This window comes from Canis lupus, chromosome 34 (assembly GCF_003254725.2).
Source record: "Canis lupus dingo isolate Sandy chromosome 34, ASM325472v2, whole genome shotgun sequence".
NCBI classification, from domain to species: domain Eukaryota; kingdom Metazoa; phylum Chordata; class Mammalia; order Carnivora; family Canidae; genus Canis; species Canis lupus.
In genome coordinates, this window is record NC_064276.1 from 18,353,884 (window position 1) to 18,379,700 (window position 25,817).

At 48.9% G+C, this 25,817-nt stretch overlaps 2 protein-coding genes across 7 annotated transcripts in view; one reads left to right on the forward strand and one right to left on the reverse strand.

The window, feature by feature from the left end:
• MAP3K13 (mitogen-activated protein kinase kinase kinase 13) overlaps positions 1-25,817 on the forward strand; it is a 430,364-nt gene that overhangs the window by 278,527 nt on the left and 126,020 nt on the right. The gene's annotated exons all lie outside the window — the stretch shown is intronic.
• IGF2BP2 (insulin like growth factor 2 mRNA binding protein 2) overlaps positions 12,086-25,817 on the reverse strand; it is a 155,061-nt gene continuing 141,329 nt past the window's right edge. For 4 of the 6 annotated variants that reach the window (XM_025451412.3, XM_025451414.3, XM_049105740.1 and 1 more), the window contains 6 exons: positions 23,510-23,578; positions 22,506-22,622; positions 18,479-18,553; positions 16,919-17,050; positions 15,243-15,356; positions 12,086-12,938 (listed from right to left, as the gene is read on the reverse strand). In XM_025451412.3, the coding sequence (XP_025307197.1) occupies positions 12,804-12,938; positions 15,243-15,356; positions 16,919-17,050; positions 18,479-18,553; positions 22,506-22,622; positions 23,510-23,578 (642 nt within the window). In that variant the 3' untranslated portion in view covers positions 12,086-12,803. Of the gene's footprint in view, positions 13,954-15,242; positions 15,357-16,918; positions 17,051-18,478; positions 18,554-22,505; positions 22,623-23,509; positions 23,579-25,817 lie in introns of all 6 variants that reach the window. The other 2 variants (XM_025451415.3, XM_025451413.3) reach the window with 1 other exon arrangement.

Below are 25,817 nucleotides of genomic sequence, written 5' to 3' on the forward strand. Positions count from 1 at the left end.
AGGGACTGCAGGTCTCGGTGCAAACTTGTTGGTAATAGAATTCTTAGAGCTAAGCCGCTTATGCGAAAAGCAGTCGGCGATGAAACCCACAGCTGAGCTCGTCGGTAGCCAATTGTCGACATTAAAACCAGTGATGGGGCAGCCGGCGTGGCTCAGCGGCTTAGCGCCGCCTCCGGCCCGGGGCGTGACCCTGGAGGCCGGGGATCGAGTCCCACGTCAGCTCCCTGCATGGCGCCTGCTTCTCCCTCTGCCTGTGTCTCTGCCTCTCTCTGTGTGTCCCACATGAATAAATAAAATCTTAAAAATAAATAAAAAAAATAAAACCAGTGATATATATATTTGTAATTGCAGTAGTTTGGGGATCTGAAAAAAAGGTAGAGAAGACCATTGTTCTTTTTTAGAAGGCAGTCTCCTAAAAATTGATAAAGACGAAAAAAAAACACAAAAACTATGGTAAGCAAGTGTCTTTCTCATGTTTGGCCTCCTACCAGAGCTGGGACGTGGTGGGAGGGACCCAGACCTGGGGTATTCAGAAGATGTTCTGGAGAGCCCCATATTCTACCTCAGTTGCTGAAGACTATTAAAACTTCTGATCCCTTCCCCCTCCGAGATCCTAAGCACAACTTGAGGAACGGAACGTCAGCCACATCGAATGGCGGGTGCTTGCTCGCACTAAGGAGTTGCTTGGTGCTGGGCCCACCGTGCGGGTGCGGGGAGTGTGTCCTAGGAGATCTACTGACCCTCAGATACGAGTAAGTAGACCAGGCAGAGAAGTGTAATGACCTTAGTACTGTCAAACAGACTTTTGGTATTGTTTGTAAGTTAGAGATCTCGCTGGCTGTATTGCCTTGATAACTAATTTTCCTTTTAACTTACTACCCAACTTTCCTAGGAAGAGTTTGGGTGTATTGAAACAGGCGTTGATTTTATCTATTTGTCAATAGATAGGTATTGATTTTATCAAATCAATAGGTGTTGATTTTATCTTATTTACTAATAAATTCATGTCTTTAATTCGGTGGCCTTCAAATTTTTGGATTGCAATTTTTTTTTTATTTTTTATTGTGACCAATACATACATATATCTATATTATGTGATTATATGTGGACACAAAAGTTCCACAAAAACATTACTTGCCCTTGCTAACGTCTGATAGTTGGTATTTCAGGTTTTTTTTTAAGATTTTATTTTATTTTATTTTATTTTATTTATTTATTTATTTATTTGTTTATTTGTTTGTTTGATCATGAGAGACACACAGAGAGGCAGAGACACAGGCAGAGGGAGAAACAGGCTCCTTGCAGGGAGCCTGATGCAGGACTCCATCCCAGACCCCGGGATCACGCCCTGAGCCGAAGGCAGACGCTCAACAACTGAGCCATCCAGGCGTCCCGTATTTCGGTTTTTTAAAAAAGTATAGGTTGTGACTACCAACCCACTAATGGATAGAAACCCAGTTTAAAACTCGGCTCTAAATCACCTGACAGAGGATGCAAACTAAATTCAAAGCTATTAACCTGGAGACCAAAAACATATAAATGTGGGACTGTTTTGAGATGAATCAATCTATTGGTGTTCAATTTACTAACATACAGAATAACACCCAGTGCCCGTCACCCATTCACTCCCACCCCCCGCCCTCCTCCCCTTCTACCACCCCTAGTTCGTTTCCCAGAGTTAGCAGTCTTTATGTTCTGTCTCCCTTTCTGATATTTCCCACACATTTCTTCTCCCTTCCCTTATTTTCCCTTTCACTATTATTTATATTCCCCAAATGAATGAGAACATATAATGTTTGTCCTTTTCTGACTGACTTACTTCACTCAGCATAATACCCTCCAGTTCCATCCACGTTGAAGCAAATGGTGGGTATTTGTCATTTCTAATAGCTGAGTAATATTCCATTGTATACATAAACCACATCTTCTTTATCCATTCATCTTTCGTTGGACACCGAGGCTCCTTCCACAGTTTGGCTATCGTGGCCATTGCTGCTAGAAACATCGGGGTGCAGGTGTCCCAGCGTTTCATTGCATTTGTATCTTTGGGGTAAATCCCCAACAGTGCAATTGCTGGGTCGTAGGGCAGGTATATTTTTAACTGTTTGAGGAACCTCCACACAGTTTTCCACAGTGGCTGCACCAGTTCACATTCCCACCAACAGTGTAGGAGGGTTCCCTTTTCTCCACATCCTCTCCAACATTTGTGGTTTCCTGCCTTGTTAATTTTTCCCATTCTCACTGGTGTGAGGTGGTATCTCATTGTGGTTTTGATTTGTATTTCCCTGATGGCAAGTGATGCAGAGCATTTTCTCATGTGCATGTTGGCCATGTCTATGTCTTCTTCTGTGAGATTTCTGTTCATGTCTTTTGCCCATTTCATGATTGGATTGTTTGTTTCTTTGGTGTTGAGTTTAAAAAGTTCTTTATAGATCTTGGAAACTAGCCCTTTATCTGATATGTCATTTGCAAATATCTTCTCCCATTCTGTAGGTTGTCTTTGAGTTTTGTTGACTGTATCCTTTGCTGTGCAAAAGCTTCTTATCTTGATGAAGTCCCAATAGTTCATTTTTGCTTTTGTTTCTTTTGCCTTCGTGGATGTATCTTGCAAGAAGTTACTATGGCCGAGTTCAAAAAGGGTGTTGCCTGTGTTCTTCTCTAGGATTTTGATGGAATCTTGTCTCACATTTAGATCTTTCATCCATTTTGAGTTTATCTTTGTGTATGGTGAAAGAGAGTGGTCTAGTTTCATTCTTCTGCATGTGGATGTCCAATTTTCCCAGCACCATTTATTGAAGAGACTGTCTTTCTTCCAATGGATAGTCTTTCCTCCTTTATCGAATATTAGTTGCCCATAAAGTTCAGGGTCCACTTCTGGATTCTCTATTCTGTTCCACTGATCTATGCGTCTGTTTTTGTGCCAGTACCACACTGTCTTGATGACCACAGCTTTGTAGTACAACCTGAAATCTGGCATTGTGATGCCCCCAGAGAGATGAATCAATCTAAATCTAGGAAAATGGGCCGGAAGCTTTCAGACCCTCAATGAAAATATGTAAACAGTCCTTGTTCTTCAGGCTTGTGTGTTGGTATTTCTAAAATGTATTAAGTACATATATTCCTAGTCTATGCAGGATATAAAAATGGTCCGATGAATACGTGTGTCCTTTGTCTTTTCCTCGTGGGATGCATGGCACACATTATAACAGATTAACGTCTGAGCCTCGCGTTTCTGAAAACTTGGACACTGAACCCTTCTTTCTGTGTCACCTGTGGCGCTGTTCTAGGGAACACACTTTGGAAAGTGCCAAGAGAAGTAACACAGTTCTTAGAAGAATGTACTTCAAATCTACATGGAGGGAGCGCGCCGCCGCCAGCCCGCAGCACACACACCACCCTCCTTCAGGGCATAAGGTGGTCATCAAGCCTGTAGTCATGCTTATATTTTTCTCTAATTGTATCAGTAATAGGTGTTTATAGTACAAAGGCGAAATGCTGATAAAAGGTAAAGAATAAGAATTCTGCAAACTCATCATTCCTAGTTAACTGAACATTAACATTTTGGTATCTATCCTGGCCTTTGTTATATGCCCCTTCTTATATGTATAAAGAGGTATGTGAATTGTACTGGTTCACACATGTGTATTTTTTTGTTATCAACAAATATGGAATCATACTCTATATGGCTATATAACCCCTTTTCTACTTAGTTTATCTCAAACATCTCTTCATGTCAATAAATATTGACATTATTTAGTTGCTGCATAGTGTTCTAGAATATGGCTATAATTTATTACATTCAGTGTTCTTGCCCGTACCATCTTGTACCATGTTTGGGTTATTCTCTTAGGAGAAATTCTCAATTAGAATTTCTTAAAGTTAGATATATTGAAAAAAATTAAGTTAGATATATTAAAAACAAATTAGGGGAAAAAATCACCTATTGGTATTTTGACTTATTTCTTTTGGCACAGGATGATGAGCTGTATCTCTATTGATTTGGTTTATTTTTCTTTTAAGAATGTATTTATTCATGAGAGACAGAGGCAGAGACCCAGGCAGAGGGAGAAGCAGGCTCCCTGCAGGGAGCCCGATGCAGGACTTGATCCCAGGACCCTGGGATCATGCACGGAGCTAAAGGCAGACACTCAACCACTGAGCCACCCAGGTGCCCTTGTTTTTGTTTTTGTTTTTTTTAATTTAAAGATCATATTTATTTGAGTAAGCAGGTGGGGTGGGGGGAGGTCACCAGTAGGGAGAAGGGCAGAGGGAGAAGTAGACTCTCTGCTGAGCAGGAAGACAGACATGGTGCTTGATCCCAGGGACCCAAGGATCATGACCTGAGCCGAGGGCAAATGCCCAACCAACTAAGCCCCTCCACTGATTTCAGTCTTAAAATATTTTTCATGTGTAGCTCTTTTGGATAAGTTCATTCTGCAACATTTGCTATTTTAGTGGACAATTTTATCTTTTTTTCAGCTGCTTTGCAAAAAACTTATTATGGAAATCCTAAGACCTACATAGTCATCATCCCCTTTTAGGAATTACTAAAATGTGGCTAACCCCTCACATGTTGTTCTACCTAAATATTTAAGAATGTCTCCCTAACCAATATTAAAAAAAAAACAAACCTGTATCATTTTCACATCTAATAAACATTTGCTAATATCTAATGGTTCATATTCAAATTTTCTTGTTCATTTAATCATTTTTTTTAAGATTTTATTTATTCATGAGTTACACAGAGAGAGGGCAGAGAGATCGAGGGAGAAGCAGGCTCCTTCCAGAGAGCCTGATATGGGACTCAATCCCCAGACCAGGATCACGCCCTGAGCCAAAGGCAGAGACTCAACAGCTTAGCCACCCAGGTGTCCCTTATATATATATTTTTCCTTATATTTTTCTAATCAGGATATATAGTGGGCTGAATGGTGGCCCTCAAAATGATAGGTCCATATCCTAATTCTTGGAACCTGTATTATTACCCTCCATGACAAATGATGATTAAGTTAAAGGTCTTGAGAAAGGAATTTATCTTGGATCATCTGGGTGGGCTCAAATGCAATCACAGGCCGTATAAGAGAGACTGAGTTTTAAGACAGAAGAGGAGGAGGTGTCAAAATGGGCCTAAGCAGTGTTTATATTTTATACTCATCTTTGTGGGGGGAAAAAAATCTGTTCACACATCTCTAAAGCAAAATCTGGAAAAAGATACCAACTGTTAATAATGGTCTGGACAGGCTGTTACTTTCTACTTTATAAACTTGTTTTTGGAGTTTATAAAAAAAAAAAAAGAGCTAAAAAATGAGATATGGAAACAGCCTGAGGTGATGCTACCATGAGCCACGGAAGCCTGGAGCCACCAAAGCTGGAAGAGCCTCAGGGAAAAGGCCCTGCTGACACCTGGCTTTTGGACTTTCGGCCCCAGCTCTGGAACTCAGAGATAACAAATTTCTGCTTTAACCCATCAGATCTGGCAGGCGCTACAGCGGCCTCAGAAGTCTAGTGCAGGCTCCAAATAAGAAATCTGATTTGATGTACATGTTGCCTTTGACGATCACAGCGCTCTGGAGACTCGCACCCAACAGCAGTCTCCCTCCTTATACTATTACAGTAAAGAAACTTGTGTTTTCCTGTGCAACGTCCCCCGTGCCAGATTTGGCTTACAGCTCCTTGGCAGTGCTTAACCATTTTCCGCCAGCCCTTGTATTTTCTATGAACTGGGTAAGTTTAGAGACGCCTCGGTGGCTCAGCGGCTGTCTATCTTTGGCTCAGGGCATGATCCTGGGATCCAGGATGGAGTTCCACATGGGGCTCCCTGCGTGGAGCCTGCTTCTCTCTCTGCTTGTCTCTGCCTGTGTGTCTCTCATGAATAAATAAATAAAATCTTAAAAAAAAAAAAACTGGGTAAGTTTAATCTAGCGGCTGGACTGGATTCAGGTGGAGGTAGGTAAGGACACTTCACTGAGGTCCCTATGGTGTTGGATCTGGTGGTCCCACTTAGCGGCCCTAGGATTGAGCAGTGGTTCAGGCTGTAAGGCTTCCCATCCATCTTTCTCCTCTTGGTTTTAGATCTGATGACCCATTATCTCAGTAGGAGGTACAAGATTACAAGATGGTGCGTTTTTTTTTTTTGTTTTGTTTTGTTTTTTAAGATTTTATTTATTTATCCATGAGAGACACACAGAGAGAGGCAGAGACACAGGCAGAGGGAGAAGCAGGCTCCATGCAGGGAGCCCAATGTGGAACTCAATCCCAGGACCCCAGGATCACACCCTGGGCCGAAGGCAGGTGCTAAACCGCTGAGCCACCCAGGGATCCCCCACAGGGTGGATTGTGATAGCTTTCTTGCTTAACCGGGATGGTAAAGGCTCGTGTGACACAGCTGCGCCCCACCGGACACTGGCCCCTTACTGAAGGAGGTCTCTTAGTGAGAAACTGTGGAGACCAGAATGTGGGCACTATGAATGCTGATTACTCCTGGCTTATTGGTGCTTCTGGGTCTTTGCAACAGACTAAAAAATACTTTCTTCACAGGGAAAAAATGTTTTACTGATTTCCAATTCCAATGTAAGAGTCTAAGGATTTTCTTGATTTTATATTATAATCTTGAAAACCTGGGTTGCTAACAACATCAACATGATTATTTGGGATCCCTGGGTGGCGCAGCGGTTTGGCGCCTGCCTTTGGCCCAGGGCGTGATCCTGGAGACCCGGGATCGAATCCCACGTCGGGCTCCCGGTGCATGGAACCTGCTTCTCCCTCTGCCTGTGTCTCTGCCTCTCTCTCTCTCTCTCTTAAATAAATAAAAATAAAAAAAAAAATAAAAAAAAAACAAACCATGATTATTTGTTTTACCCCACAGTATACTTTAAATAATTTCACAGTATCAATACTAACAAGACCAATAATTTAAGATTTCTTTGCAATTCTTTTTATTTTTAGACCATATCCCACTGGAGATTCACAGTGAAAATACTCTCTTAAAATCACTTAGTTTTTTCCCCCAGTAATTATGGCATCAACTTGATACACACTTGGATTCATTTGTTCTTGGTGTTTAGGGATTTGCTTTTTGCTTTGTTTTTTAATTATGTAAAACATAAACATTAGTCCAAGGGTAAAACGATGCAACAAGATACATTCAGTTTCCTTGCCTCACCCTGTTCTCTTTCCCTATCTAGGTAACTTGTTAGCTTTTTAATCTTTTTTGAAAAGATAAGTATTCATATTTCTTTCCTTTTCTACAATAGTAAAGATAATATATTTGGTTTTTTAAAAAGAACTCAATTTATTCTAGGGGCACCTGGGTGACTCAGTTAAATGTCTGACTTCAGCTCAGACATTTAACTGTGATTTAACTATAATCACAACTGTGTTGTGATCTTGGGGTCCTGGGATCGAGCCCCATGTTAGGCTGCCCACTCAGTGGGGAGTCTGCTTCTCCATCTGCCCCCCACCACCACGTGTGCTCTAAGACAATTTACTCTAGATAAATAAGTTACTCCTCATTCTTCAGTTCTTTTTATGGCTTCATAATAATCCACTGTTTCTGGGTCCCAGGCTTCATTACCAGTCCCCTCACAATGATGTTTAGGCTGTCAATCTTTTTCTGTTACAAATAATGCTTCAATGCACGTGCACTGGTTTTTTTTTTTTGCATGTCACTCCATTTCTGCTAACCTATCCTGCATAGATTCCTAGAAGTGGAACTGCTGGGTCAAGTATCTAGCATATGTCATCTGCCAAATTTCCCTCTGGGGTAGCATCATGGTGTATCACCTCACAGTCTTACCTGCAAAGCCTAAAATATTTATTCTCTGTTTACAGAAAAAGGTGTCAACTCCCTCATTGCAATCCTTAAGGTCTGGCCAGCTCGGAGTCCGTGGGGGAGCCAATGTCGGTGGTTTTCAATGGGCGGGGTAGGAGTGGCCCCAATCTTGTGCTCAGTCAGGTGTTCCCGTGGTTCTGCAAGGGAAGGGAGACCAGGAGACAGTGGGGGTGGCTGCCTAGGAAGAGGAGACCGGGGATTTTTGTTCTGCAGCTAGCACCCTGCCATAGCGATCAATTTTGTCCTATCATCTTCCCCTCACTTTCCCCATTTCACACATTTGGCCTGTTAATATGCGGTGTGGGAGTTTTATCATTACTATTATTTTGCTTCCTCTTTAAGGGTAATTTTGATATTTAAATTCAGTTTTAAATTAAGTTATAAGTACAGATTTACAACAATTTAAACATTTCTAGCTTAATTGGTTTCAAAGGTTACTTTTAGTCTTTTTTTTTTTTTTTAACATGAGTTTTATTTGGCCTTAGATTTTAGTTGGGAACATTTTCGCATACTTATTTTCAAAGACATAGGAATTCTCTTATATGAGTCCCTGCAAACAGAATTTTTCTGAATTTTTCACACTTGAAAGATAACTGTACTGGGTATTAAAATTCTCAAGTCATAGCCCTTTTTCTTCTTAAAACCTGGCACTGTAGTGGAGCAGATATATCTGAAACTGACTTGATTTTGGCTTGTTATTTTCTTTTGTAAATAACTTTTTTGGGTCTGTATCCTATTAGAACTTTAGTTCTATCTAAAAAACTATGCCAGAATCTATTTAGGTCTGAATCTCTATTTTTGTTTGGTCATATTAAGGTACTGCCTTGGGGCTATAACAAAGAACATAAAGTAACAGTATCTTTAAAAAGATACAGTTTTGGTACCAATCAGAGCCGCAGCAGTGGGATGTAGCACTGTCACAGATCCTGTCAGGAGCTTTCCTGAAACACTTGGCTTCCATTTTGCAATTAAGACGGCTGTTCCAGCTCCATCGCTGTGCTCACCTCCACACCTGCATCCCGGCAGCGGGAAGGGGGGAAATACTGGGGACATCGTGGAGGTGGCAACTATGCATGTTTCTATCTTTTTAAAAAGTGGTTCCAGGAAACCAGACCATGCCACGCATTGAAGCTTTCCCATTCCAGTTTCGTTTAGCTTATTGTCCACTTCCCTTGCTTTTTGGGTGGTTAGTTTTGACTGTTTTTGGTGCTTTTTAAAAAATTTTATTTATTCATGAGAGAGACAGAGACATAGGCAGAGGGAGAAGGAGGCTCCCCACAAGAAGCCCGATGCGGGACTTGATCCCCAAGGCAGCTGCTCGACCGCTGAGCCAGCCAGGCATCCCGTTTTCATCTTTTTTGATCTTTAACAAGCCATAAGAAGAAACACTGAAGGCTGCTAAACCAGAAGTCATTTTTTACTTGGAGGGACTTTGTTGTACTTGCACATTTATTTTACAGAGGAGATGTGGCTCTCCAAGGGGACACTGCTAGAGCAGAGACAGGCGGGGAGAAAATTTCTGGGCCTGGGTTTTCTATTAGGTTCCTGATGAGGAAGTGAGACCCAAGTAAAGAAAAGGGAGCTCAGGTACAAGAGTCCCAGTCCCGGCCTTCAGGCCTGCCCTGGGCTAAGGCACATGGTAGCAATCTTAAATTTCAGTTCATCAGCCCTTGAAGGGGAATGTAGAGAGGAAATCAGGCCGCAGCAACAGTGGACTGTAAACGCCAAGGGAATGTGCGAGCCACGGCACCAGACATTCGCAGTAGCCGCAGGCCAAAGAAGCCTCCAGTGGGCTCTGGGATCTGGGTGCGTGTACGTAAATGAGCTGGTCTCTAAATACGCAGTGTGGGCTTCCTTCACAACCCTTAGCCCGGGGCCTCCGTTGCCCGCACCCTTCCCCAGGGACACAGGAATCAGTTGAGGCTAGATGCTTTTCCCACTCTTCCCATCTACCTACCTACCCCACCTCTGCGTCTGCTCAGAGTCATTCTCACCCTAACAGGTGCCAGGTTACCCCCTTAGAGGTCAGTGACTCCTCCCTCCCACCCCCCTTGTCCTGTCGAGACGCCTTCTGAGCTAACCCCTTCCATTGTTTGTTGAATCCTTCTCCCTGACTTCTTTTGGTTCTCCTGTCTTTCATGATATTAAGTTCTCCCTCTGTGTTGGAACCCTCTGCTAATTTGCAACCAACCCGTCATCCTTTGCTAGAACTCCATGGGGGACAGAACACCTAGGAACCTAGTTAGAGGGAAAATTAACCAGGGCAGGAGGGATGTTTGGGGCTACTCGCCCAGTCTAGGGAGAGGTTAGTATCTTCAGAAGCACTACAGGTCATGGGGTTTTCAAGGGGCTTGGTCCAAGGGAACACACAGGGGCTTTTTGAGTGCAGGCTAATGAATAAAACGTTGGTTGTTGACCTGTGCCTCCATTTAGCAACTGTCCTCTATTTTGCATAAAGTCATGTAATTGGGACTTTCTGGGATGTCAGGATGTCTTGTCAAGACAGGAAGTCTGGGACTCACAGAAGAAATGGATGCAGAGTTTGAAGAGTCAGGGTTAGCACGTACATGATGGGCAGGTTCATGGGAGTCCAGTGCACACATGTGAGGCTCTTCTGGTGTACAGTGAGGGGGGGCAGGACTCCATCCAGCACTTGGGGTCTCAGAGGATGGGTTGTGGGGAGGACTGCTTTGCTTAGGAACCAGCCCGCCGTCTCCTTCCTGTCTCCTGCCTCTCCATGTGGCTTGCCTTCATTTCTGCTGCCCTGGGCCAACTTCCTGGTGCTCCGTGCCAGGGCGGGCCAGGCATCATCGTAGCGCTTCCCCCCCCCCCCCCCCCCCCCCCGCCTCTCTCCCACACTTCAGAGACCGGCACTCTGGAAATGGGCAGTTTAGGACCTGGAATGAAATCTCAGACTCTGCCACCAGAACAGAGGCCAAGGAATGAATCGGGAGCAGCAGAGCTAAGAATGCACTTTCGGGTCGTGTCTTCTCGCTCGCACCCTGACAGACGGTTCCCAGGCCCTTGAGCCTCTGTCTAAAGCCCTACCTTTAAAGATGTGCTGTTTCTCTGTTCATCTTGACAAGGACACCTCAACCCAGGGCACAGCTTTCAGAAATAACCCTGGTTGCCAGGAGCCCTGCAGCTTCTCTCGGCCCATCAAGCTGTGGTGTGTTTGTCACGGAGAGGGCAGTGGGCTGGAGTCCTAAAGGGAAGAGGAGGGAGGGGTACCAGGACTTACAATGGCCACAGGAACGGGTAGTCTGTCTCTGCCCGTATTCATTGCCAACCACAGGCAGAGGAACAGCTGGCATCTACCTGCAGAAACTTCAGAAGTTTCATCACAGAAGAAATCAGACTTATGAGAAATCAGGAATGGGGATGGGACATCAGTGAGGAAGATATTTTAAGTAACTAGGAGGCCTGAGAGTTAGAAGGGGAATGTGGCTACTCTGTGATCCCATCACTTCCATTCCAGCTGTCCTTGCTGTGCTATGAATGGTCACCCCAAAAAGCCTGACTGGTCACCTCTGGCAATCAAGTATCACCTCGTTATTCCTCTGATTGCTTGGACTTTTAGCATCCGTCTCCAGTAGACCCCACAGGTCTATGAACAAGGGCTCACAAATGGACCCATTCCTGTCCAACCCTTTTACCACACATCCGTGGGAGTGTCCAGCTCAGCACCCTTCCCCACCGCCCCTGCCTTCTCCGATCTCCTGGGATACTTACAGCGGGGCTTCTGGGGAGGGACGAGCACCTCTTCCCTTGAACTGCCACCCGTGTTAGCCCCTCCTATTTATTCTCCCACAAAAAAACCAAACCTTTCCAGGCCAGGCTTCAAGTTCCTTAAAGACAGGGGCTAGTCTTACCTACCTCGATATGCTGTCAGTTCATCCCTCCAGTTCCGTGGCTGTCAAACTCTGCCACACTCAGGAATCACCCAGAGGGCTTGCTGAAGCAGACTGCGGGGTCCCTCTGGATTTCTGACTCAAGGTGGACCCCAAGAATCTGCATGTCCAACAAGTGCCCAGGTGATACTGATGCTGCTAGTTGGGGACCAGGCGTGGAGCACCACTGACCTAGTTGAGCTCCTCCCAGATAGCTTCCTGGAGAAGCCTGCCTCCTCAGGGTGGCTTCCCAGTCCTGACTCTATCTGCTGCCCATCTTCCCTAAGTCCCCCAGAGCTGGAAAACTCTGTCGACACTTTGGGATGGGCGATGCTTAGTAAAATAAGAGACCGAGACACCAGGATCTTGTTAGCTGGATATATTTCATTTTTTTTGTTTTTGTTTGTTTTTGTCACAGAACACTGTTTGCAGTAGAGGAAACTGGCATTGCAGTCTGGTGGTAAAATGGCTTGTTCACATAAACCAGTACATGTTCATCCTTTAGCGCAAAAAGCCCTAATGGCGCGTACCCTATTGAAATTCAGGACATCTCCAATATTTTCTCTCTCTGTTTTTCTTTGTCATCTTTTTTTTTTTTAAATAAACATTTTCAAGGTTTGTCCAAAAGAAGGCCATATAGGTTCTTGGCTAGCGGAAGACAATTCAGAACAGTTGTTGCACACTTGGACTGTCACCTTCTCCAGGCTGGCAGTTGATATCTTATTTTTTTTCCAACTCATTTTTATTAAAAAAATAAAAAAATGCTCCAACTATCAGTTTTACAAAATCTCTAAGGGAAACACAAGAGCAAGGTGCTGAGGTAAAAAACACCTGAGGTAGCTTTTTTTTGTGTGTTTTTCTCGTTTAAAAAAATCTGTAAATTTAACGCCCTGGGCCAACGACCTCGTGTAAATTGCTATTTTCCTCCACATTTTTTTTTTTTAAAAGAAAGAAATCATTTCGCTGAATATTGATGGCTTATACACCAAAATGTAAAAAGACAAAATACATTCTTTCTTTGTGGAATCTTTCTTTGTTTGGTTGGTTGGTTTGATGGGTTCCTGTTTTCTTCTTCCAAAATGCTAGGACAAGTACCATTGACTCTTGTTCTTTTGAGTAACCAAGTGTAAGTTGAGGCTGGTTTGTGTGTTTCGCTTTTGTTCCTTTTGTGTGATGTGATACTCAGAGCACTGCTTTGCCTGGGGGGTGCGTAGATACTGGGAATTGAGACAGAGGGATGAGGGATGGGGGAATTGAAAAGAATGGGAATGGAAGAGGAGGGGAGGGAGAGAAGGCAGGGGAGAGATAAACAGAGAGAGACAGAGAATTATATAGCAGTATGCAAAAAACCAGTTTAAAACCTGTGAAGCAAAGAGAAATGGGTGTGTGAGCTAGACAGGGATGAAGAGAGACAGTTTCCTCTTCAGAGAGACGGTATCCCTTCTGTTGACATACACAGGTGATCCAGAACTGCCGTGAGTGTCCTTTCGAGATTTCCCTCGGGTGAATTTTGTGTGGGTGGTCTCGAAGCTCCTTACTAAACCATTAAGACCTCCCAAAGAACGACTTTATTCTTTAAAGTCTAGAAAAGCCTGCTTTCTCTTTAAAAGGAAAAAAAAATTAATTGATTAAAACTTGGAGTTAGTTGAGTTATTTGATATATTATTTCTAAAATATATTAACGCTGCAGGCACCCTGTGTAACCCACAGGCCACATATCTTAACATCTTTCCCCTTCTAATATGTACACACATGTACAGAGACAATTTCCACAAACAGAAAAGGGTGTGAATTTCGCTTTGCTTTGAACACGTTCACCTATGTTAGTTCAACTAAAAGGGATAGCGTGGTGGGAGTTAAGGAGAGATCCGAGTGGATGGTGCAGTGGATGGCTGGGAAGCCTGCAGAGGCCCTGGGGGAGGCAGGAGGCCGGCCGGGGACCGGGCTGACCCCCCCCCTCCCTCCGGGCCCCGGGGATTCTCAGGGCCTCTGCAGAGTCCCCGGCGCCTCCGCAGACTTCTCATTCCTCAGGATGGTCTTTGGTTTGCTCCCGAGCTGGCTGGCTGTGTTTGGTCTCATTCTGTCAGGTGTTGGAAGGGCTACATTCATCCGTTGTTTTGCTGGTGCCTGTTGGGAGCCTCACTTGCTGCGCTGTGAGGCGACTCCCTGAGGATATTTCTGCTCCTGCTGCTTGACCTGTTGTACAATTTCCCTGATCTTGCGCTGGGCAGTCTGCAGCAAGGGAGAGGAGGGGACAGGGGAGAAAAAGGAACCCGGTTCTGAGGACAAGCGGTGGGGCCCGGAGGGTGGGGCTGGGACGTGGGGGAAGGAAGCGGGAGGCTCAGAGAAGCGTCATCTGCCTGTCGAGGCCCTCACTCTGGGGGCCTTTTCTGCCTGAAGTAAAATGCAGGGTCCCCATGCCCCCCACCCCTACCCCAAGGCAGCTGGTTGTGGGAGAAAGACATGGGACCCCAGAAGCTTCTGTGTACTTGCAGGCCAGGAGGCAGAGCCAGGGAGCCAGTGCCAGGGGGCCTCGCAGAGCTGGACCGCACCCCCTCCCACTACACACACTTCGGCCCTCAGGGCTGCCCCGCACCCCCCTCCTGGAGCCCTTTAGGAAGAATGGAAGTGTGATGCCGGATGGACAGGAAACGGGTGCGGAGGAACCGAGAAGTGGCCCAGACCCTCTGCCCTGTGCAGCTGAGCGAGCCCCTCACCCCACACCTGCGCTCGGGTCCAGGAGGCCTGGGACGCAGGAGGCAGAGGGGGTGCGGCCGGCGCTCTGAGGGCAGGGCGCCTCCGGCACAGAGCACGCCGGGCACTCGGGCGCAGCTTTACTGTGCGATTGGGTGGCCCTCACTGGGGTGGCGCAGAGGCTGGGACTGCTCTGTCCCCAGACCCAACACGCGAGGGCCTCGAACAGAACCAGGCCACATGGCACTGGGTCACAGGTCCCCAACTGAAAGGGAGGAGCCCCGGCCTGGATGGCACGGGGAGGTGGGCTCCTGCAGTGAGCGAGCTGAACCCTTCCCATTGCGATGCTGGTCCCCGCTCAGGGTCTCAGAGCCTGACTGGGGACCCCTGGGTGGGTCCTTGCTGGTATGTGGTTCCCAGCAGGGGAAGGCTGTGACTGAGGCCTAAGGGGGCAGCAAAGGGAGGGGGGCAATGCTCTAGCCCTGCGGGGGGCTGGAGATGTGCTGGGTTTGTCTTCCAAGTGCTAGGCTCGGCCCTGACCTCCTCTAGCAGCCTAGGGAGGGCCTGGGGAGGGCCTGGGGAGAGCCGAGGTGAGAAGGGGTGGAGCAGTTGTCCCTGCCCTGTAGGCAGTCCCTGAAGAGCACGGGGAGGTCCACCTGTGGGGGTGGGGGGGTGGGGGGTGCAGGAGTGGGGGGGTGGCACAGGGGTGTGTGTGTGTGTGTGTGTGTGTTTGTGTGCAGGGCCCGTGACTACCTGACAGGCTACCAATAGCTTAGAGAGCTGGAAAGTGACTGGTAGGAGAGACCACACCCTCACAGCACAGGTACCTGGCTAGCAAAGAAATGCCCAATGATTCTGACGATCACTTCCTCATTTTCATCTGGCGTTTGGTCACGAGGCACGATGACTTCTGCACTGGTTAAGTTCTGCAGCTCATTCACCTGGGAAGGGAGAGAGTGGTTCAGGAGGAAGTGGACAGGGGAGAGCTACTCGCCTTTCCTTCAGCCTGGGGGGTGGGGGACAGTCACTGGGCGCCCCGACTCCTGGAGCCCCCCTGGGGCTGAATTTTTATTCTGGAATTCCCCTCAGCAGGTTCCTGCACATGCTCCAAGGACCCGGGCTCTGCCATCATCCAGGAAGGAAAATCCCTCCTGGACACACTCTCCAGGCGAGCCAGGAGCCCACACCACCTCTGACTCACCAGAGTAAGCTCTCCTTTCTAATCAGGCGTTGTTCTGAGCCCCACTCTTCGTTTGCACCCCCGCCTCCAAGTCTTCCTTCTACCTTCGAATTGTTAGTTTTTCTCCAGTCCCACAGCGACCCTGCTGCTCCTCTGTCCCCTATGGCCCCCCCTTCCTGCTCTCCGGCGCTCCTCCCCAGCCTCAACCAGCCTACACTGCACCGGGGCTCAGCCCAGGCCCTGGCCCCGGGGTGCTGAACACCCAGGTGGGGTTGCCAAGTGCTCGTGGACAGCTGACAGTCTCTGGGCGGAGATGGGGGGGTACACAGAATTCAGTGACTGGTTCTAAAATGACCAAATAGGGGATCCAAGGGCTCAGGATGGCTGTTTGCCCTCTTCTTATTGTATCCTAGCTTATCCAAAGCCAGTGTGTGTGCCCTTGGATGCTGATTACATTCCTGGATATGGGGAATAATCTGTAAGCCATTGGGTTCTATTCTTCGGTATAAAAGGTGACTCATTATATCTAGAACTTGGCTTTGAGTCCTTGATAAGAGCTTCCGCATAAAGAAAACAGCAGGTACGTGCATGTGCGCACCTATGACTCTAGAGGTCCCCATATGCCTGCCACTCCACACGGTCCCTCTGCTAGCGTGCACAGGCTTTATGGGAACTTCTGGGGGCGGTCATATCCCCGCCAGGTGGGTATGTCTCATGTCTGACAGCCTATCTGCTGGTTCCTACAAGCTTCAGAGTTAATTCTCTGGCATTTTCAAATGACTTTGTGTTGCTGCCACCTTCAGGTTAAAAGCTGTGGTTTTTTTTTTTTTTTTTTTTTTTTAATGTTTCCTTTCTTACCCACCACCCAACTGAGAAACTAGGTCCCCTGTAACAGATGGGCAGGTTTGGGGAACCAAAGACAGAATCTACAGGAAGGAGAGTCTGAAAAGTCAGAGGAGAGTGTAGGATATCAGGCCCCACGGGCCTCTCAGCATGAATTCAGAGGACATACACTCTGGAGGGGGCTCCATTCCCTGTTATTTTCCTGCTGCTGTTGGGTGTGGGCTTGAAGGGGGCAGGAGGCAGCCTCCTTATCATCTTTAGGGAGTAGGGAGCTTCATTTTCCAGCATGTAGCTGAGATGCCGTATTTCTGGGTGCAGAAAGAACCCTGGTGTTTTTGGTGGCCTGGCTCGGCACCAAGGATTTGGGGCCCTCCGCTCCGAGTCACATCCTTGAAGAGCCAACAGAGGTCTGAGGGAAGTTAGGCTAGGCTGGGGCAGGGAATCAGCCCAGGAGATGAAGCCAGCTCAGAGCAAACTTACGGTTTTGCCGCCCTTGCCGATCACCCGGCCAGCTGTAGAAGAGGGCACTCTGATGTGGGCTTCCAGCTTCACCTCCTCCTTGGGGTTAAAGAAGTTTTCTTCTTTCAGTTTCCCAAAGATCCGCCCCTGGGCCTGAGAGAGGAGGGCATGACCGGTGAGTCTGGGCTGCCAGTCTGCACACCTGTGTGCTGCTGCTCGAACCAGCGAGCCCAGGCCCTGCGCAGCCTCAGCCCCAAATTCCGTGGGGCTGGACACGGGGAAGCTGCGCGCCCTGCTCCCTCCTTCAGAGACCTAGCGCTGCTCCTGCCACCTCCAAGCAACATGCAGGGGACCGCGGCCTCGAGGAAGCCCTCTGTGTGGGGCTGGGGCGCAATGAGGCCTGATTTCTGTCTCCCTAGCACCTACAAATGTTGGGCTGAATGAACCTGTGCGGGGCATTCTTCATTTCCTCCCCCCACAGTATGTTTATGCCCATGGAAACCGAAGGATGGAGGCGAGGTGCGTGGTGCAGTGTGGCTGCTTTTTGATGTCTTAACCCCAGAACCAGTGCACCTGTGAGGTTATGGTTTAAAAAAAAAAAAGCCTTTAAAAAATTGAGATACAATTTATATCACCTAAAATTCATCATTTTCAAGTGTACACTCCAGGAGTTATTGGTGTATTGTTTTTTAGATCCGTCCACACCGGAATCATTCCCAGTGAATTTTAGGCTCTGGTGGAAAAAACACTGGACTGGAGCAGGGTGCTGATGAAGCAGGTGCAGCATGCATCAGAATTTCACTAATTTTTATAGCTAACATCCTATTGAGCGGATAGACCACATTTCATTGATCTACTCGTGAGTTGAAGGGTTAATGTTTTCCTTTCAAGTCCTAAATATTTTAAAAAATATTTTACTTATTTATTCATAAGAGACATACAGAGAGAGGCCAAGACACAGGCAGAGGGAGAAGCAGGCTCCATGCAGGGAGCCCAATGTGGGACTCGATCCCCGGACCCCGGGATCATGCCCTGAGCCGAAGGCAGACACTCAACTGCTGAGCTCCCCAGGCGTCCCAAGTCCTAAATATTTTTAATGATAAGGACTATCCTTTTATAAATATGTTCCTGACTTTCAGAAAACTCAATTTCTAATTTCCCTAGGAGAAGGGCGAAAATAAAAATGCACCTCACCAAACAACATCCAACAAATTCCTGCTATGTCCCCTGACACCCCATGGTTAGGCCCCCGTAGCCTGAAAGGTATAAGTGACTCAAGAAGTCTGAGACACCTGTCCTCCAAACCATGGCTCAGGAGGCCGAGATACCCCAGAGGGGCACCACCTGAAGTGGGTACTGACAGACAATCAACTTTTCCATGGAAGAGAAGGGAAGGAGAGCTCCAAATGGAACAGCCTGGAGGGAGGTGAGACAGGGTGAGTCTGAGACCAGTGAGCAGCAGCAGGAAGGGCAGCGGAGGCAGGGCCTCCCAAAGAACAGTCCTGAACATGCCTCTGAGGTGGCTGCTGCCTGCGTAAGGCCCTCTACGACTGTGGGGCCCAGGTGGCCCTTGGTACTGACCTTGAACTGGGCTTCCGGTGGGCCGGTGATGATGACCATCCTTTCGCTGACATCTGGGCCTTCCGCTGGGGCAATCTGCAGTTTACAAGGCAAGAGGAAAGTGCTGCTGCCAGGCTGTGCTCCCCAGACCCCTCTCTTGTTTGGGTGCGTGGCGCACATACCTAGCCAGGGGATGATGGGGCTTCTGCCTTTGCCCCTGCTGCCTCCACTCTGGGTATTAGGAAGTGACCACCATGGTGCCCAGCATCAAATCTGGGTCTTCGGCTACCCAGGCAGACTTGGAGGCAGGCCAAGTAGTTACTGCCTGTCCCGACCCTGAGCACAGGCAATGACAGGCCTCCCAAGGGAGTCAGGAGGAAGAGGAGCTGTGGGCTCCGCCACCCGACCCAGGCCCCAGAGCAGAGGAACGGCTAGTCCACAGACCACTACTGTGCAGCCAGCTTGCAGGAGAGGTGCCCGGATTCTAACTCTACTCACAGAGGCGGTTGGCTGCAAGGGACAGTTGAGCTAGAGCACAGGTAGCTAGCACCAGCTTGTCCAGGGCACAGGAACTGAGTGAGGGGCAAGGACACCTGGGTCCCAATGTCCGCTCTGCAAACCCCTCCCCTCCCTGGACTCCGTTTCCTCATCTGTGAAACATGAAGGTGAACCCCGGCAAGCTCAACGCCCCCTCTAGCTCTCGCCATTTGTGAGTCTAGGTCTCTTGTAACACAGCTCACATGACAGGCAAGCACGTCTTGTTAGAGCCTCATTACAGATTCTTCTCTGTATAGCCCGCCTTGTTCCAAAAACCACGAAGGTAGCTTTGAAAATAAATATGTCGTAGCAAAAGCTAAAGTTAATTTAAAGTAAAATGAGTTAAAGGTACTCCAGACATTGAGAAATGAGCCAGGAGTGAGGTTAGTATGTAAATGCATCTCATAAGGTCCTATGCACGTGCCTCAGGTGGGCCGCAGAGTCAGTTTTAAGCTTAGAAGAACAAAATCAATAAAAGAAACTTCATTTACAGGGTCACAGTGTTCCTAAAGTCAGAAAAAGCCAGCGGCTCAGGAGAGGTACCATCCTGAGACTGATGATGTAAGTCACCACCAACGGCTGTGCTTCAGACGTGCCCCCCTTGCCCCGCAAAGACCTCCAACTCCACGGGGGTTAGTTTCTAGCCCACGGCCAAGGCCAGGCTCCATCCGTGAGCCTCAGGTACCGTACGGCCGCTGCAACATTGTAGTGATGACGCATCCCAGGTGTGCTCTGGAATCAGAGATCTTCCTGGGGGCTCTGGCTCTGACACTGCAGCATGAGGATGAACGTGAGGCACAGGTCCCCAAGCCCTGAGCTCCTTGGGAGGACTTCCCTTACATGGGCAGACGACCTGCCAGCCTTCAACTGTGTAGGGCAGCATCCTCTGCTGAAAAGCAAAGATCACAGTGTCCTCCCAGCAGGTCACACAGACTGGTCCTTGAGACCACTGGCAGAAACGCCTGCCTCTATTTCTGGATCCACAGTTGGCATTAAGTCTGGCCCTTATCTCAAAGAGGAGACGAGAGGGACTGGAGCATGGACATGGTGGTTCCCACCCTACCCACCCAAACCCAGAGGGGCTAAAGGGCTAATTCATGCTTTACGCTGACCAAATCCCTGCTGCCATCGCTGTGCGCCTCCCAGTGACTCCTGGTTGCCTTGCTCAGAGTCTGAAACAAACACCCCGTCTCTCCTCTGACGCTCACCAGCCCAGACCACAAGCCTAAGAGCTACTCGTGTGCTCCTGGGGTTTGGAATGACGTTCCACCGGGAGAGCACCAGGGAGGAGGACCCCACCTTATCATGACTGAGGCAAATGGGGCCCAGAGGTAAGCAGGGGCTGGAGCGAGGGCCAGGAGTTCGTGTGGCATTCTGAAGCCTGCTGCCCTGATGCTCCCAGGGTAGGCAAGCAACAGGAGCCCAGCTCCGTCTGTAACCAGAGCATCTGGGGGTGCACCTCCCCGACCTCCCCTCTGCTCACCCCCCCCAGCTCCCACTAGTGTACAGCTCTCTGCCTGAAATGGCAGCATCAAATGTGCCTCTTGCTGCAGCCCCCTGAAGGCTGACAAAGCAAGAACGGAGGGTTTTTTGTAGTGAGATTATACATTTTGCTGTAGAGAAAATGCTTTAGAGTCCTGTTGAAAGTAACAAAAACCAGACTGGTTTTTAAAAGCAGGAAATTTTTCTCACAAATACTTGGCTTCCCTGGTTTTCTCTCCTTCATTGCTATGCACAGAGGCAGGGGCCAGAGAAGGAGCAGGGTGCTGATGAAGCAGGTGGTCGGTGCAACATAAAGGCTGACTGGGCCTGACCAGCCTGCAGAGCCCTTTCTGCCCCCCTGGTCCCGCCCTGCTGGCTCTGCCCATCACAGAGGTCGTGAGCAAAGTGACATACCACCACTCAACCTTGTCGGGATATGGATGGGCAGTGGGGACGCTGTAGGGCGATGCCCAAGGGAGTGCTCTCTCTCTCTCCTATCTCCTCTAGGCCTGTTGGGAATGATTCCACTGTAGGGCTCTGGTGGCTCTGGTGGCAAAAACCCTGGACTGGAAATTGGGTCACCTGGTTGGATGTCGGCTCTCACATTCTTTACCTTTGTGGCCTCTGACAGTTAATGAAACCCTCTGCGCCTCGGTTCCTCACGGGCAACACTACATGGAGAGTTGCTGCTGCAGCCAGCCCAGCAGGGGCTCAGAACCCTGCAGGGCAGCGGATGAGGTCACAGCGGGTCCTGCCACTTGTGTGCTTCAGCCTGGTCCCCGTGACTCTCTAAGTCCCACTCTTCTCAAGGGATACAGGGAGGATGTGATGTCACGATCCTTCAAGCCCCTTGTGGTCGAAATCATCTAGTTCGGTCTCCACCGCCTCTCAGGCCACAGGACTGGACACTGGGGCGGGGGGCGGGGGGACAGGCAACCAGCCCAGCATACCTGTCCCGTTCGTGGGCCGGGGTCCCACCTGCCACAAGCCTGCTGGGAGCAGAGGCCTCCGTGTTCCACGCTGCGGGCCACCCGCCCCTCGGGGCTCCCGCCCAGGTTCTACACTTTGCAGGTAACAGGAGAAATGCCTTTTCTAAACAGAATTCCTTGGTGGTCTCAGGGCAATCCTCATTCTGTGCTACTCAGAGTGTTTTGTTTTTGCTTTCCTCCAGCACACTTGCTGTGGGAGAAATTCCAGCTCTTCTTGAGGAGAAAGTGCAAGCATTCTTTCTCTCCAAGTCATGAGACTTCTCGTTCGGAATTCCGGGTTGTCCCATGGTAGCAAATTACTTTACGTAACAACGGAAACTCTGTTTTCTAAAGTGTTTCATGAGGCTTGGGACGTGCTCAGCATTCTGTCTGTGAGTCAGAGCCGATAGCTGGGCTTGGAGCAGGACCAGGGTCGAAGAATCCTTCCCTTTCAGCTCCCGGGACGCTTCTTCACAGGGCGCCCGAAGGGGCAGGATGTGGGCGCGTAACTGCCACTGCCACTCGCGACCATTCCCATAAATCAAGGGGCCTTCCTTCCTGAGCTGCTGTTCCGTCCCAGGGCTGCCTGTCGGGCTGTGTCCCCAGCTTTTGTTTATCTACAGTGTTATCGCTTTCCAAAGAGTTTTTCATTCAAACTATTTTCTTGAGGTTCAGGGGTGTGTGAAGCAGAGACTAATTAAAGCATCAAAACCCTGATAAGGGCACAATGTAAACAAGGCTCTGCTGGCGTAGCCCCCTTGGCTCGGGAAAGGCCCCAGCCTGTCTGCGCATTTACAGTTCTTGAGAAGAGGGTTGCAGTAGCCCAAAGAGAACGGGGTTGCCTTAGGTGTTACAGGTGTTACTAATAATTTTTCCAATTTCATCATCAGTTAAACGAGAAAGGAAGGAGAGAGCTAAAGAGGAGAGGCGATGGCATTAACTGGCCAGACCCCGCAGGCTCCTGCCCCTGGAATCAGCGTGGCCCAGGAGCAGCAGAGGGAACGGGGATGCGGGGCGGGGGGCTGGTGAGGGAAGAGGGTGGCTGTCGAGAGCAGCTTTACCTTGATGGAGGCCCCAGCGAATCTAGCCAGCTGTTTAATGTGCGCCCCTTTCTTCCCGATGATGGCACCTACGGCCTGGGTTGGGATGAAGAGATTCACAATCTCCTGCTCTGGATACTGGAAGGGCGACAGAAGACAAGATGTCATTCCCACTGGGGTTGTGCCTTCAGGTGCTCGGCAGGCAGGAACCGAGCATCTACCACGAGCCATGTGCTCTGACGGCCCCAATGCCCAAGGAAATGGCCACAATGGTGCATGCAATTCCCCTGTGCTCTAGGGCTCTGCAGGCGAGAAGCCTAAGGAATGAACCTGAACAGTGAGACCTCTTGAGCAGCTTGGAGTCTGCTGGATTCAGAAAGTGGCCTGTTCACAGGTTTTCTGCCACAAACAAATGTGCTATGTACCGCTCCTGGGTCTCTATCCAAGAGGTAAAACCGTTATTAAATATATCCCTGGCCTGAGGACGGAGTCCCGAGGCACCTGGTGAGGAAGAATGGGAAGCTACTCGGCACCTGGGAGCCACAAATGGTATTTTCACCAGAGTGGCCTCGTGTTCAAAAGATAACAAGTAAATCTGCCCTGACCAGGCCGCCTGGTGACAGCCCGGAGAGACGTGGGCAAGGCTACCAGGGGTCTTCGCTCCAGGGGTCTGTGGGAATGACACGACTCCCACTGTTAGACTTTCCTCAGAGACATTTGGAAACTGTTCTTCGGCTCGACACTGCCTCCTAATTTGGCCTCTTGATCATTCACACGTGCCGGCTTCCTGCCACCTCTGGGTTTGTAAGCATCGGCAGGATGGCTGCACGGGACGCATCGGCGCTCTGAAGATTGTCAGCGCGCCCCGATGCTGGGGTAGTTTGATGTGTGATACCCCATGCTGTGTCGCTCCTGGGGTGACTCACACCAGGAACATTTGCCGGTCAGTCTGCCAAGGCCCTTGCGGCGCCCACCACAGGACAGGGAAAAAGTGGCAGAGGGGGCGGTCCTGGGGGGACACTTACGGAGTGGTGGTGCGGGAACGGGCCAAACTGGTGAGGGGGGTACAAGCTGGAGAAGTATCCGGAGTGGGTCTGCAGCAGGAAAGAAACAGTTGGTCAGTCAGCTGGTGCTCACGGGGACACTCCCCACGCAGGGAGGCAAGACTCCCGCACACAGCACAGGCTCCTCGCACCGGCACGTCTGCACCTGCCCATCGGCAGCTCAGATCTCTGCTGCACCCCCACCCCCTCCGCAGCATGGAGCGCTGGGCTGGGTTTTTGGCCGCTGAGGCCCCAGGAACTTGCCACCGTGGGAGTGAGGGCGCACACACACTCCTTTAACCTGCCCTCCCTCAGATGGGCAGGCCCAGTGGGAAGTCCTGATGGGACCACAAGGCACAGAGATGTGGGACACTATCAGGACGTAGCCAGTGAATGTGCTCCCGGGAAGCTGGGGCCATGAGCTCCCTTAGAGAATTTCGGAAGGAATGACAAGATTGAGGATGGAGGAACTTTGAGAAAGAGGTTGGGAAAGGAAGGAAAGAAAATGAGTGAATAATCAGCATCGTGTGTGAGTGTGTGTGTGGGTACAGGAAGGTAGATGTACACAGAAAACAACAGAACTATTAAGAAAATAACATTTTATTATTATTTTTTCAAGATTCTATTTATTAATGAGATACACAGAGAGAGAGAGAGAGGCAGAGACACAGGCAGAGGGAGAAGCAGGCTCCATGCAGGGAGCCCGACGTGGGACTCGATCCCAGGACCCTGGGCAGACACTCAACCACTGAGCCACCCAGAAGCTCCAAGAAAATAACATTTAAAAAAGCTGCCTTTTACTGAATACCTACCGTGTACTAGGCACTGTGCTAGAGACTTTATTCATAGAGTCTTAATCCTCACAGCAGGCCTGTATGACAGGAAGAGGTTTGATTTCATATATTCCTATAGGCAGGATGCTGAGTGCATCAGTGTGGTCTAGTTAAGTGCATCTGACATAAGGTCACAAAAACGTAGGCATGCCTGTCACAGGAAGGCAGGTCACCATGGAGCCGATGCCTGTGGACCCAACCTGCAAGATGACCTTGTAGGTTTCTGACGCTGGTCAGACACTAACTTTTGCCTGATGGCTCCTAAACAAATTTCATGGTGTTCTCAGTCTCCCAGATCTCCAGCTGGACTCTGAGCTCCAAATCACAACTTCGCCCTATGTCTCACTAGGGACAAAATGAAACAGTCTTCCTATCTGAGCTGGACAGTGGACTTCTGGCCTCAGAGGAAAGGAGGTATGGACACGGGGGTGGGGGGGGGAGGCCTCCCCCAGGGGTACCTGAGGTGCCTACAGAGCTCTGCTCAGGGGAGGGAACCTTTGCTCTCAATGTCTCAGAAAGAGACTACAGTGATAGCTCATAGCCACAAGAGGGGGCTACGAGATCAGCATTCTCCGGGCGATCTCCACATCTCCCTGGAAGCTGAGTGCAGGCTTTCCTGGTCCTGCCCCTTCCTTGAAGAGAGTTCAGTTCCAGACCCTTCACGCAGGTCCCTGTCCTGAGCCATGGAAGGTGAGGGGAGAATGCTTGTGGCTTTCTGCCCAAAGTTCTGCCCTGGGGAAGGATGCTTCTTCCCCCTTCGTCTTGCAGGACAGCCTTTTTGCATCAGGCCTCAGAGCAGCAATGCTTCTCAATTGTTATTTACCTTTTCTTCCCAAAATTCTGAGACCAAGAGTAGACCGGCCACACTGTGGCTCCTATTCTGAGTTCACACACTCTCAGCATAAACACTGTACCAACTGCAGATCTAACCCAAGTGGTAGATTTGGGTGAGCATTGACCACTTGGGTTAGATCTTCACCTCCCAGGAGGAGGTGGCCTCTGAGCTGGGACCCACGGTGAGGACAGAACCCCACATAAGGCACTGGACCTTCTAAGCGGTGTTCATATAGATGCTGAGCCAGGAAAGGGGTTGGCCTCTTGAAAACTAGAAAAGAGGCCAGTATTTGAAAAGCAAGTAATAGAAGACCGCTGCGAATGACGACAGGCAGGCAGGTTGTGGGCCTGGCTTTGAACATGGGTTAGAGCCTATGTACAACGGTGCCCCTGAATAATGTAACATGGCATTCAGGGAGGTCACAGGAATAAAGAATCTATGGTTGGGTGCTATATGGGCTGGATGACGAGTAGTAAATGAGCACTGACCATAATGGAATGTATGGCTTACAGCACACTATTTCCCAACCTCCCAAGCTGAAATGGAGTCCTGATCTTAAATGGAAGAAGGTTTTCAAAACAGGCTTTGTCATAATGATCAGAGAAATCACCCACTCATGACT